Source organism: Engystomops pustulosus, chromosome 2 (assembly GCF_040894005.1).
Source record: "Engystomops pustulosus chromosome 2, aEngPut4.maternal, whole genome shotgun sequence".
Lineage (NCBI taxonomy): Eukaryota > Metazoa > Chordata > Amphibia > Anura > Leptodactylidae > Engystomops > Engystomops pustulosus.
Genome location: NC_092412.1, coordinates 223,526,535 through 223,540,378, shown reverse-complemented (window position 1 = coordinate 223,540,378; position 13,844 = coordinate 223,526,535). Strand labels below are relative to the sequence as shown.

Below are 13,844 nucleotides of genomic sequence, written 5' to 3'. Positions count from 1 at the left end.
TGAAGCCGCATCCATTTCACTTATCAGCATTTCCTCTGCTGCCTCCATTATATTTGGAGCCTTATAACAAACCCCTAGTAATATTTTATTATTCTTTTTCCCTCCCCTTATCTCCACCCATAGGGACTCCACATTTTCATTTGCGTTACTGATGTCATCTCGCAGGACGGCTTTAGCAAGATTTCACATAAAAAACAAACCCCTCCCCCTTTTTTATTTATACGATCCTTTCTAAAAAGACTTTAACCATCTATAGTAACAGCCCAGTCATAGCTACTGTCCAGCCATGTCTCGCTGATACCCACTATATCATATTTGTGCTCCAACATTAAGAGTTCCAGTTCCTCCATTTTGTTTGTGAGGCTTCTGGCATTTGTGTACATGCACTTTTTATGGTTTTCCCTGTCCGTATTCCTTTTGTACTTATTCCCCAATCTCATTCCAGCCCCCCTTCCTCCCCCATGGACTATGACTCTTCCCAGCTCTCTATCTACACTGTCTTTTTGCCCTGCTCAAGTGTAGTTGCCCTCCCCCCAGGTCTCTAGTATAAACACTCCTCCAACCTTCTAGCCATTTCCCCCCCCCCCCCAAAACAGCTGCACCCTCCCCATTGAGGTGCAGCCCATCCCTACTGTAGAGCCTGTAGCCGACAGAAAAGTCAGCCCAGTTCTCCATGAACCCAAAACCCTCCTTCCTACACCAACTTTTGAGCCACTTATTTATCTCCCTGATTTCCCGCTGCCTTTTTGGTGTGGCACGTGGTACAGGTAGTATTTCGGAGAAAACTACCTTGAGGTCCTTGCCCTGAGGACATCCAATTGAAGAAATGTTTACATAAGGCAAATGATTTAAATTAAATGAAAATGCCCTTTAAGTCCCTTAATACTTAACTACTAAAAATAATTGTGTTTCCCACCCATACCCAGTACCCAAATTTATCTTACATTATGCCACCTTTCCAAGAAGCTCCTACTAATAGTCAGGGCCGGAAGAAAGGAGGGGCTTCCGCGGTGCACGCCCTGAAGCCCTCACCACTTTCACTTTTAAAGGGGCCCTCACCAGTTTCGGACAGTCAGCAACTCATATCTGCTGACTCACTGACTGTCTCTGTGTGCGATGCGCTGCAGCCCGTGGCCGCTCGAATCGCACACAAGGATCTTGGATGGCAGCTGTGTCAGTGAGACACAGCTGGCACTGCAGGGGAGATCGCGGCAGCATGTAGTGATGGGACGGCAATGACGTGTGATGACGTCATGCTGCCGGGGTCCGATTACTACATGCTGCTGACGAAACAGTGCATTGGCGATCTCCCCCAGCGGTGGCAGCTGTGTCTTCACAGAGGCCGGCAGGCTGCCCAAAGAAAGAGGCTGCAGCGTCGTGGTATCACTGGAAGGAAAGGTGAGTATATAGTTTATTATTTTGTGGCTATATAGGGGCCTGGTGGCTATTTACTACTGGGGACTGGTGGCTATATACAACAGGGGGCTGTCTTTTTACTAAAAGGGGCTGGTGGCTATTTACTACATAGGACTGGTGGTTATATCCTATAGGGGGCTGGCTTTTTACTACAGGGGGCTGGTGGCTTTTTACTACACAGGGCTGGTGGCTATATATTACAGTGGACTGGTGGCTATATATTACAGTGGACTGGTGGCTATTTCATACAGGGGACTGGTGGCTATATACTACTGGGGGCTGGTTTCTATATACTACTGGGGGCTGGTTTCTATATACTACTGGGTGCTGTATACTACAGGGTGCTGGTGGCTATTTACTACAGGGTACTGGTGGCTATATACTACTGGTGGCTATTTATTACAGGGGACAGGTTACTATTTACTACAGGGAGCTGGTGGTTATATACAACAGGGGGCTGGTGGCTATATAGAACACGGTACTGGTGGCTATATACCATAGGGGGCTGGTGCCTATATACCGCTGGAGGCTGGCTTTATATACTACGGGTGACTGGAAGCTATATACTACAGGCGACTGGTGCCTATATACTACTGGGGGCTGATGGCAATATACTACTGGGGGCTGGTGACTTTTTACTACATGGGGCTGGTGGCTATATTATCCTGGGGGCTGGTTGTATATACAACTGTACCTCGGACCTCCATTTTCATGATCATGGAAACCCCTACCGATCAGCACCTTGATTGTTGGCAAAATCCCTTTAATAATTGGGTGGGGCCTATTTATATTTATATGCAGGTGGTATACACATTAATAAATTTGAGGGGTCTGTATCTAAATTAATTTGAGAGGGGCTGTAGATAATATACATAGTATATAAATTAGACAGGGTTGCACTGTATATAAGGTTGTATGTAAATTAATACTGGGGTAGGGTATATTATTAAAAGCACTCATTATATTATTGCGTCTGCAGTCACATGATGCGTTTGCTTTGTGTTTTGAAATGTATTGCAAACGCATCGGGTAATCTAGTGTATGTTATAAATACATTTTTAGGGCCACACACTGGCTTTTTTAATAACATCCATAGTTGGATGTGACAGTTGTGTTGTGAGGGGTGTATATTATTTAGTAGCATTGTTATCCAGGTGACATTATAATGTAAGTGACTGTGGTATTTTTATGGTTGCAGTGTGAGAGATGAGCTGCTGGGAGCTGAAAACATCTGGCGCATCCTGTGGAAGATGAACCGCGAGCGGGAGAAGAAATATTACAGTCCCTGAGCAGATCATCACCTGTAAGGTACTGGATGCCGCTAATGTCTATGTCACTGACTGATACTAATGTGAGACATCAGCCTGTGTATGACGCTGTGTAGGGATGTCCTCAATTATTACTAATTTTCTCAGCATTTTGAAATCCGGCTCATGGAGCCAATAGGATAGAATGAGCCGTGAGTATGTTTACTCACTGATCACTGCTCGGCTTGGATGAAACACTGTGTTAGTAGAAAGTTTGTAAATCAGTTTTCTATCAGTGTAAGGGTAATTCTGGTAAGTCACACGTGCCGCTAGTGCTGCGTTTCCTAACACAACATTAGCGCACGGGGGTGGGCTGCAGCCTGGTTGCATATGTTTCCAGTGAAATGCATGCGACCGGTAACCAACTCCCAGTGTCTTCCATTCAAATTATTGAAAAATCATTGTGCTGGTTACCGGGCGCATGCTTTTTACTTGTGACCGGTCCCTTATCTGGGAAATCTGGAGAACCATCATTATTTCCCTTAAGCAACATTGGCTTCATTGAAAAAACATTGTTGGAAGGGCCCCCACCACTCTTAATCCGGCCCCGCTTATAGTGTCCCCTTTCCTGCAGCTCCCATTTAGAGTGCTCTCTCTCCTGATGTCCCCTTCTTATAGTACCCCCTTTTCTGCATCATCCTCATTATAGTCCCCTCTTTTCTGTGGTCTCCTCCATATAGTGCCCCATTTATTGAAACCCCCTCCTTGTAGGACTCCCTTTTCTTCAGCCTCCTGATTATAGTATCCTTTTTTTGTAGCCTCCTCATTATAGTGCCCCCTCTTCTGTAGGCCCCTCCTTATAAGGGCAGATCACAGAAAAGGGAAGGATTACAACACTCCCTTTTCTCTAGCCCCACCCACACTTATAATGGCCTCCTATCTGTAGCCTCCCAATGTATGCCCCTCCATGCAGATCACCACCCACACTCCCTACTTCTTTTCACTGTGAATAATTACAAAACCAATCATATATTCACCATTCCCCACCCCTGAGGCACCTGCAGTTCTCTTCTCCTCTACTCTGTGCAGTGCGCAGCTCCGATGCCGACAGACGCAGTGTGATGACATCATCATGTCTGCCGGCGTCAGCTCAGCGTACAGTGGTCACACAGAGGAGAAGCGGACTACTGGGGGAAGGGGTGGTTATTTTTCCTAAAGTCCTTTGGGTGCGACCCAGGACTGGATGTACCACGGACGACTGTGGTGACCCGTGTATTAGAACATTACATGGAAATCCAAGGGAAATAAAGACACAGACACCAAGATGTAAGGGGGTGGGGAAAATATTTTATTTAAAGCTATCTATTTTGTGTATTTTATTTTATAAATCTAAGCTATATTACTATTATCTGTATTACTATTTATTCATAACATTATTAAAACTATGAAACTTTACCTATTTTTTTTAGCTTTTTTGATTATTTTTGTTACTTATATTAATAATTACTTACATACAATATCCACATTATAACTTACATTATCTAACCTAGTGTGTGCGGGAATATACCGTATTTTTCGAACTATAAGACGCTTCTTACTATAGGACGCATTTAGGCTTCCAAAAAAGAAAAAATATATTTTATACCAATTAAAATATCCCTGTTGGTCGCACTAAAGCATAGCACACACAGCTCTGCATCATCCATAGTTACACACACTCTGCTCTGCATCATCCATTCAGATACACACACAGCTCCGCTATACACACAGAACCACACACACAGCTCAGCTACACACATAACACCACATACACAGCCCAGCTACACACACAGCACAGCTACACACACAACACCACATACACAGCTCAGCTACACACACTGAACTACACACACAGCTCAGCTACACACACAGAACCACACACACAGCACAGCTACACACACAGAACCACACACACAGCTCAGCTACACACACAGAACCACACACACAGCTCAGCTACACACACAGAACCACACACACCCAGGGCAGCATGGCAGTATCAGACCTGTGGTGATATAAGACACATGTGATCAGTCACATGTTTCTGACATCACCACAGGTCTTGTACCTGTAGGAAGAGAGCAGTACGGAGTCTCTCCTCTCTGGGAGATCGGGTGCAGCTCTATATCAGGGCATCACCCGATCTCCCTTACAGCGGTCAGGAGGGACTGGCAGTGCTGGATCCTCCTGACCTCCGGTCTATAAGACGCAGGGACTTTTTAGCAAGAATTTTTCTTGCTAAAAAGTGCGTCTTATAGTCCAAAAAATACGCTATATTTACTTATCAATTTTCTGTGTAAATGATTATTATGAGACTACACCTATTCTTTGAGGTTTTTATATATTTTTTTCTTATTTATATTAATTAATAATTACTTACCTAAACTATCCACTTTATAACCCCAATATCTTACCTAGTGTGTGTGTGTGAGGGAATAAATATTTACTTCTCTAATATTTTTTATGTAAATGATTATTATGAGACTACACCTTTTTTTTTAGATTTTTTTTCTTATCTATATTAATTACTTACATACACTATCCACTTTAAAACCCAAATTATCTTACCTAGTGTGTGAGAGGGGTCTAGATTTTTTACTTCTGTAATATTTTCAATGTAAAATATTATTATGAGACTACACCTATTTTTTTTTTTAGATTTTTAGATTTTTTTTCTTATTTATATTAATTAATAATTACTTACCTACACTATTCACTTTTTAACCCACATTATCTTACCTAGTGTGTGAGGGGGTCTATATTTTTACTTCTCTAATCTTTTCTATGTAAATACTTATTATTATGAGACTACATCTATTATAGTGGGTGGGAGGGTTATTCTTTATTTTATTTATATTAATAATTAATAATAATTTGAAGAGGTTTAGCATTAAAACTATTTATGGCTGAGTTGATCCACAGGAAGGAAAAAAACACCTTCCTGACCTCATATATGGGGATCAGAACAAATCCCAGGATCAAATACCATCATCTAACTACATCTGCTATCAATATTATAACCTACATTATTCATCCTAATATGTGGGGGAGGGGAAATCTATATTTTTACTTGTCTAATATTTTCTCTATAAATTATAATTTTTTTAGGATTGTAAATCTATACTATACCTATTTATGGCTCTGTATGATCCTGAAGAAGGCAAAAACCTCCTTGAAGAGCAAACCAATGCTCCACAAGGTGAAAAAATTCCTTCCTGACCCCAAATATGGCGATCGGAACAATTCCCAGGACCAAAGCCAATATCTACACCTATCCTATATATGTATGTGTGTGTCTATACCTACATCTATCTAAGTGTCTATCAGTGTATCTATGTGTGTGTAGTGTGTGTAACTTACCAGGCCTGTGCTGAGCAGGACACACAGGCCTCTCCAGGAGCCGGACGTTTCTTCAGGAGGGAAGTGATGTCAGACGCTGCCGGATATCAGAGGATCGAAGCCAAGCACCGAGGCAACGTCATGATGGAAATGTACAGCAACCTGATGTCATAGAGAGGATGTTGTAGGCGAGCCGAGGTCTTACACAGCAGCAGAGGTGGGTACAGGAGGCATTAAGTTCTGGGCAGTGGCACGGGCGGATCCTACAAGACACAAGAGGGAAATGTTACTTCTACCACTTGTACATATATAGACAAGAGAACTAATGTAACATGAAAATATTTATTCTTATGAGATTTGTGTATATGGAGAACTCACCAGTCTTAGATCTTACAATCTGGATCGCTCCATCATCCTAAGAATAAGCAGAGACATAGTAATTGTTAGGAGCAATAATAATGAAGAACAGGAGGGAGAAGACTATGGAAGAGACTACATCAGGTTAGTAATGACTATTACATGTAAGCTTTGTACAGGAGAAGGATCTTACCGGGCCCAGCTAGGTGACATGTAGGAGAATTCGGCCACGGGGTTAGTAGGTGTTTCATCTCCCGGCCACTGCAGGTGTTTGTTCTTCAGAACGGCCCTGAATGGTGTAAATGGGGGCTGTGCTCTCCCGGCCTCAAGATCCTCCCAGCCAATGCTGTCAAAGAAGGGATGGTGTCTGATGTTACCGGACACACCCAGCCGCATCTCAGGATTTTTCCGCAGCAGGTTTTTAATCAGATGTTTTAAATCGGAGGCCAGCCAGGGTGGTATTTCTGGCATTTCGGTGATGATGGACTCGACCGCCTCACTCCTGATGGGCCCATAGTAAAATGGGGAGTATCCGGATGACATTATGGACACAACAATCCCCAGGCTCCACCAGTCAACTGCTGCGTCATATTCCTCATCCAGCAGCACCTCTGGGGCCATAAAACAGGTTGTGCCCACCACTCCACGGGTCTTATTGGAGGAGGTGACACCATCGCGGGCAAGGCCCAGGTCGATGATGCGGATGTGCCCACTTCTATCCAGCATGATGTTTCCTGGCTTTAGATCTCTGTGGACGATGTTATGTCCATGGAGGAATTGGAGGCCACATACTATCTCTGCTGTGTAGAATCTCACATTATCGATGTTCAAGCTGCCGCACATTCTGATTAACGCCTGCAGGCTGCCGCCGGACAGATACTCCGTGATGAAATACGCCCCGTGCTGAGACTGATGTGCGGCATACAGATGGCATAGGAATGGGCACTCTCGGGCTTTTTGGAGTATCCGTCGCTCTCTCATCAACATTGCTGTATTGTCCGGTGTTTTGAGGACAACTTTCACGGCCATGAAGGTGTTTCGGCCGGGGAATGACGCCAGGACCACCTAAAGATGGAAAGGGGAGATACTTATACATTTATTACATACGATAGCTGAGTAATTGCTGGGGGTGAGACATTTCTGCTGGCTATGACAGTGGGGTACACTGCTCACATAAAGCACCAACCAGCTCACCTTTCCAGTGCACAATCTTTAAAATGACAGTAGTCAGGCTATGGTCAGACAGGTGTCAGATTCTCTGTACAGGTAGTCCTCGGGTTACATATAAGAGAGGTTCTGTAGGTTTGTATACTTTATCATTGTAACCCAAATCAAAGTTTTTTTGGTCTCTGTGACAATTGGATTTTAAAAATGTTTTGTTGTCATAAGAACCAGGATTAATAATAAATCTTAATTGCAGACATATTTGATAACTGTTACAGCTGATAATTGTAGCCTAGGGGTAAAGTACAGTAAGCTACCAACATCCAGAGGTCTGTTTGTAACTAGGGGTCGTCTGTAAGTCAGGTGTTCTTAAGTAGGGGACCGCCTGTAGTATTATTATTTTATGCTATCATTTACAAAATAAATCTGTTGACAATATTTTAAAACCATCTCTTTCTTGAAAAATACTTTTCCACTATGACAGTGGGGTACACTGAGCGATCTACATGACATCAAGGCCCTGATAGCAGAATGTAAAAGGCCCATGTCATATTTTTGTGAAGCAGGAAAGTTTTATTTTAAAACCTCACACTTAAACCATCTCACCCTCATGCTTTATAAAAATGGAGCTCAATCAAATTATGATATTTTTCAATGTATTTACAGAAGACAAATGGCATAAAACAATGAACAGTCTCTACTATACATCTCTTAATGATGAAACTTTCTGCATACAATCACCACTAGGGGGAGCTCAGTGGATAGAAAAAATACAGCTTTTATTCTGCTCAATGGAACTTAAAAATGTATATTGAATAGAGCTCCCCCTAGTGTGACTGCTGGGAAATGCAGCAATCATTTTCAGGAGAAGATCCGTGTTGGACCCATTCTCCTTACAGGCGCCTTTTCAGCTCTACTGTCTATGGATATTGGATTTAATCCAATGGGTAGCAATTAGACCCAAGAGCTGACCAGAAGGAAGCAAATACAATGCTGAACACATAACTATAAGCATAATATGACCTTTGTGGAGCAAGCAAATAAAAAACATAACAATGTATCTTTCCCAATCTCAGTGTGACCCCACATATCATACATATGGCTACAAATATTACAGGAGATTCTCAGCTCTAGACATTCACTGGATAAAAATATCTGTTAACAGAAACTAACGGCAAAGGCAAAATGTAACCAATAAGAAATGATGCCACTTACTTTCCCAAAGCCGCCCCTACCCAGCACCTGATGGATGGTGAGGCGGTAGACATAGAAGTCGGGGTAGGGGCTTGATGTTACAGGGTCCTGGCTGCTGCCCGGTCTTGGCCCGTCATCCTCTAATAATCCGGCAATCTCTCCTCTCCTCTTTATCATCAATCCGCTCTCGCTGTCCTCTCCTCTCTTCCTCTTCACCTTTTCTCTCTTCCTCTTCTTCTCTTCTCTCTTCCTCATCTCTTCTTCTCTCTTCCTCTTCTTCTCGCTTTCTCTGTGTCCTGTAGACGCCATCTTTGGGAATCCAGTACAATCCAATCCAGTCGCTGCCTTCGACAGTTGAAGGTAACTGACAGTTGGCCGTGTGCAGGTCACAGGTCAGAGGTCACGGAATGCTCAGGTGGCACCTGCCTGCCAGTAGGATCATGTACCTGCTCTGCCATCTATACTGTGGGCAGCAGACATGGCAATAGTGTCCAGAGGAATCAATATATTTATATGTATTATTGTATTGTTATATTAGTGGTAGATGGGCAGAGGATGTGACTTATGCCCGGGCTGGCAGTGGTGCCCATATTATACAGCACCAGCATATCTGCTGCAATCAGGAATGAATGCAGATATGTAGAAATGTAGAAGCTCCTGGGGTGGTGTGGGATGGGGGTCATCTATACTGATGTAATTTAATGAGGAGGACAATGTTTAAATGGAAATGTATCAATTTTAGGAGTTTGGGAAAGTTTGCAAGTGTCCAATTATGAACATGCAGGGGCCTCTATTAAAGAAATTGTCAGCTGTGTAGATTTTATTTGGTGATCTATCGACTTGGTGATTATCTTAAGTTGCCTGAATTCATACATTGGTGCCATATTTTCTTACTCATAGGGCCAGGATTAAAGAAAGGGGCATTTAGTGGTGCAATTGCTGTACATTTGTTTTATCGTAGACAGGGCCGGATCTACATTGGCGCTCCTGGAGCACTTTCACTGGGCCCTGGGATTAGTCCTCTATCTATGGGGGCCCTGGCGCCTGGGGTGCTACGGATATCAGCTACTAAGTATGGGGTTGCTAAAAGCTATTAGCAGCCCCATACTGACATGCACATGGTATATGATACCATAGAGAGGAAGAAGTGTGGGCAGAGCGGCCTCTCCCTGCACTTTCTGTCCTCCACAGACGGCCGATCTTTGACTCATAGATCGCGCTGTCTGTATCTCCGCATTGCAGGGAGGAGAAGAGCCGACTGCACATCATCCTTTCAGTAATGCGGGGGGTCGTCTGGAAGTGAACCTTTGTTATTTTACTGTTATAAAAGGGGTTCAGTAAAGAAGAGGGGGGGGGGGATTTATATATAGCCAGCCACTGTACAGGGTGTGTAATTTATATATTGAGGCGCCACTGTAAAGGGGATGTAGCTGTGTCCAATTGTGGAAGCTGCAGCTTGTGTCCTGGGTTTAGCTGAGTGTTAGTGCTGATGGTGCACAGACACTGTTTCTCTCCTCTGTGACAGGATGTGCTCTATAGTGACAGCTGAGGCCTGTGGTAAGAGCAGGTGCTCTAAGATCTGACCTCTCTGGTAAAAGGACTTGCCCCTTCCTGTCTGGGGGTTTTGTTATCCTGGTCAGGTGGTGGCTAACTCTCCAATCACACTCCAGTGTACATGGTGAAATACAATTGGTAGACAGAATCACATCCACTTAACCCTTGCCTTGTCAGGCAGAATCTACAGAATCTCTTTATGAGTTGATCAGACTCACTAGATGGGTTCTAACAGGCTGAGGGCCTTATTCACAACTACTCCTCTCCCATGTATTGGCAGGGGTGTTGCAATTCATATATAGAGGGAACAGATGATGACATTTATGATGAACTGTATAGAGGATGGGGGTTGTAATTCATATATAGAGGACATGGGGGTGTAGTTCATATATAGATGCACTGTATAGAGGACAGGCTGAGGTGTAGTTCATGTATAGGGGGCAGGGGAGTCTATACGGATCTTTTGGCCAGCTCCCCAAATCTCCTTGGGTCAGCAGGTCTTCTGGCTGCCGGGGCGATTCCTTCCCTCTCTCATCAAGATCTGTGTCTGAAGACACAGATTGTGATGAGAAGGAGTGCAGGCGCTGCTTTCCCCTGCAAGGACCTAGCCTCCAGAAGTTCCGAGGCTTAAGGACCTGTGATGATGTCATGATCACATGACCTGCCGGGGAAAGCAGTGCACAGAGCTGCATCAGTGAGGTGAGGGGGAAGACATGATAGGGACTAGGGTAGGGGGAGAACATGGGGGGGCTGTGTGGGCACATTACTTACTGTGCGGGGGGGCTGTGTGGGGGACATTTCTTGGAGCGTGTTCACACATGACACTAGGACAGGCCTCGGTTTGATCTCATTTGCGTTTCCAGTAATACACAAGTGATGGGTAACACGCGCCTGGTTTTGTTTAAATGCACGACAAACGTGTGAGCGCAGCCTTTCAGTATTTGGGGGAGATTGTTAGGGGTAGCACCAGGATAACACTGTCAGGGAACCAAGATGTAGGGACAATGAGGAACATAAAATGTGGTGATGCCTAATGGAGAAGATGGAGGAGACGTCACCTGCAGTCACTGGATGTAACACGTAGGGATTTCTCCTGTGTTGTCTGTAGCTGTATATACTAGAAGTAACCTTGTTATTGGCACAGCCACATGTGAGGAGTTATGTACAGGAGGGGGCATTACTGTAAGACCCTACATATGTATTGGGGCCCGTGCCCCGGATCTTTTACCACCCTAGCAACGCCCCTGTACAGGGGTGTAATTCATGTATACGGTGGGGGGTTGCAATTTACTTATAAAGCCACTGCTTAGTGAACTTGGGGGGGGAAAGTTTAGGGGGCAAGAGGGGTGCTATTTAGAGGGGCAGCTTTGGGTAGGGGAGATCATTGTATAGATGAAATGTGCCATTGTTTTTTTTTTTTTTGGGGGGGGGGAGTTGTTTAGTAGGGGTTGCTGTATGGTGGTATTTTTCAGTCATGATGCAGGGATGCAGGGGTAATGGTAGTGGTGTGTTGGTATTATTCAGTCATGATGCAGGGTAATGGTAGTGGTGTGGTGGTATTATTCAGTCATGATGCAGTGGTTATGGTAGTGGTGTGGTGGTATTATTCAGTCATGATGCAGTGGTAATGGTAGAGGTGTGGTGGTATTATTCAGTCATGATGCAGTGGTAATGGTAGCGGTGTGGTGGTATTATTCAGTCATGATGCAGGGGTAATGGTAGCGGTGTGGTGGTATTATTCAGTCATGATGCAGTGGTAATGGTAGCGGTGTGGAGGTATTATTCAGTCATGATGCAATGGTAATGGTAGTGGTGTGGTAGTATTATTCAGTCATGATGCAGAGGTAATGGTAGCAGTGTGGTGGTATTATTCAGTCATGATGCAGTGGTAATGGTAGCGGTGTGGTGGTATTATTCAGTCATGATGCAGGGGTAATGGTAGTGGTGTGGTGGTATTATTCAGTCATGATGCAGTGGTAATGGTAGTGGTGTGATGGTATTATTCAGTCATGATGTAGTGGTGTGGTGGTATTATTCAATCATGATGCAGTGGTAATGGTAGTGGTGTGGTGGTATTATTCAGTCAGGATGCAGGGGTAATGGTAGCAGTGTGGTGGTATTATTCAATCATGATGCAGGGGTAATGGTAGTGGTGTAGTGGTATTATTCAGTCATGATGCAGGGGTAATGGTAGTGGTGTGGTGGTATTATTCAGTCATGATGCAGGTGTGATGGTAGCGGTGCGGTGGTATTATTCAGTCATGATGCAGTGGTAATGGTAGAGGTGTGGTGGTATTATTCAGTCATGATGCAGTGGTAATGGTAGTGGTGGTATTATTCAGTCATGATGCAGTGGTAATGGTAGCGGTGTGGTGGTATTATTCAGTCATGATGCAGGGGTAATGGTAGTGGTGTGGTGGTATTATTCAGTCATGATGCAGTGGTAATGGTAGTGGTGTGATGGTATTATTCAGTCATGATGTAGTGGTGTGGTGGTATTATTCAATCATGATGCAGTGGTAATGGTAGTGGTGTGGTGGTATTATTCAGTCAGGATGCAGGGGTAATGGTAGCAGTGTGGTGGTATTATTCAATCATGATGCAGGGGTAATGGTAGTGGTGTGGTGGTATTATTCAGTCATGATGCAGTGGTAATGGTAGTGGTGTGGTGGTATTATTCAGTCATGATGCAGGGATAATGGTACTGGTGTGGTGGTATTATTCAGTCATGATGCAGTGGTAATGGTAGAGGTGTGGTGGTATTATTCAATCATGATGCAGGGGTAATGGTAGTGGTGTAGTGGTATTATTCAGTCATGATGCAGGTGTGATGGTAGCGGTGCGGTGGTATTATTCAGTCATGATGCAGTGGTAATGGTAGAGGTGTGGTGGTATTATTCAGTCATGATGCAGTGGTAATGGTAGTGGTGGTATTATTCAGTCATGATGTAGGGTAATGGTAGTGGTGTGGTGGTATTATTCAGTCATGATGCAGTGGTAATGGTAGTGGTGTGGTGGTATTATTCAGTCATGATGCAGGGGTAATGGTAGTGGTGTGGTGGTATTATTCAGTCATGATGCAGGGGTAATGGTAGCAGTGTGGTAGTATTATTCAGTCATGATGCAGTGGTAATGGTAGTGGTGGTATTATTCAGTCATGATGCAGGGGTAATGGTAGTGGTGTGGTGGTATTATTCAGTCATGATGCAGGGATAATGGTACTGGTGTGGTGGTATTATTCAGTCATGATGCAGTGGTAATGGTAGAGGTGTGGTGGTATTATTCAGTCATGATGCAGTGGTAATGGTAGTGGTGTGGTGGTATTATTCAGTCATGATGCAGTGGTAGTGGTGTGAAGGTATTATTCAGTCATGATGCAGGGGTAATGGTAGTGGTGTGGTGGTATTATTCAGTCATGATGCAATGGTAATGGTAGTGGTGTGGTAGTATTATTCAGTCATGATGCAGAGGTAATGGTAGCAGTGTGGTGGTATTATTCAGTCATGATGCAGTGGTAATGGTAGCGGTGTGGTGGTA

General features: G+C 44.0%; 2 protein-coding genes across 3 annotated transcripts in view; both read right to left on the bottom strand.

The window, feature by feature from the left end:
- Window positions 1–3,990: 3,990 nt before the first annotated feature.
- On the bottom strand, window positions 3,991–9,120 carry LOC140119352 (protein kinase C theta type-like). 2 transcript variants are annotated; one of them, XR_011853365.1, is made up of 5 exons: window positions 8,775–9,120; window positions 6,589–7,460; window positions 6,417–6,453; window positions 5,233–6,301; window positions 3,991–5,079 (listed from the first exon to the last, which is right to left on the bottom strand). XR_011853365.1 is itself a non-coding variant. In XM_072138265.1 (4 exons), the coding sequence occupies exons 1-3, from the start codon at window positions 9,060–9,062 to the stop codon at window positions 6,429–6,431; spliced, it is 1,185 nt and encodes a 394-aa protein (XP_071994366.1). In that variant the 5' UTR covers window positions 9,063–9,120; the 3' UTR covers window positions 3,991–6,301; window positions 6,417–6,428. The 2 variants fall into 2 exon arrangements, 1 of the variants encoding a protein (XP_071994366.1); XM_072138265.1 differs by having other exon boundaries at window positions 3,991–6,301.
- The window catches only part of LOC140119351 (protein kinase C theta type-like), a 57,579-nt gene continuing 47,725 nt past the window's right edge, over window positions 3,991–13,844 (bottom strand). Inside the window, exon 6 of the mRNA XM_072138264.1 lies at window positions 3,991–4,650. The gene's annotated coding sequence lies outside the window, so the exon portion shown is untranslated. The remainder of the gene's footprint in view (window positions 4,651–13,844) is intronic.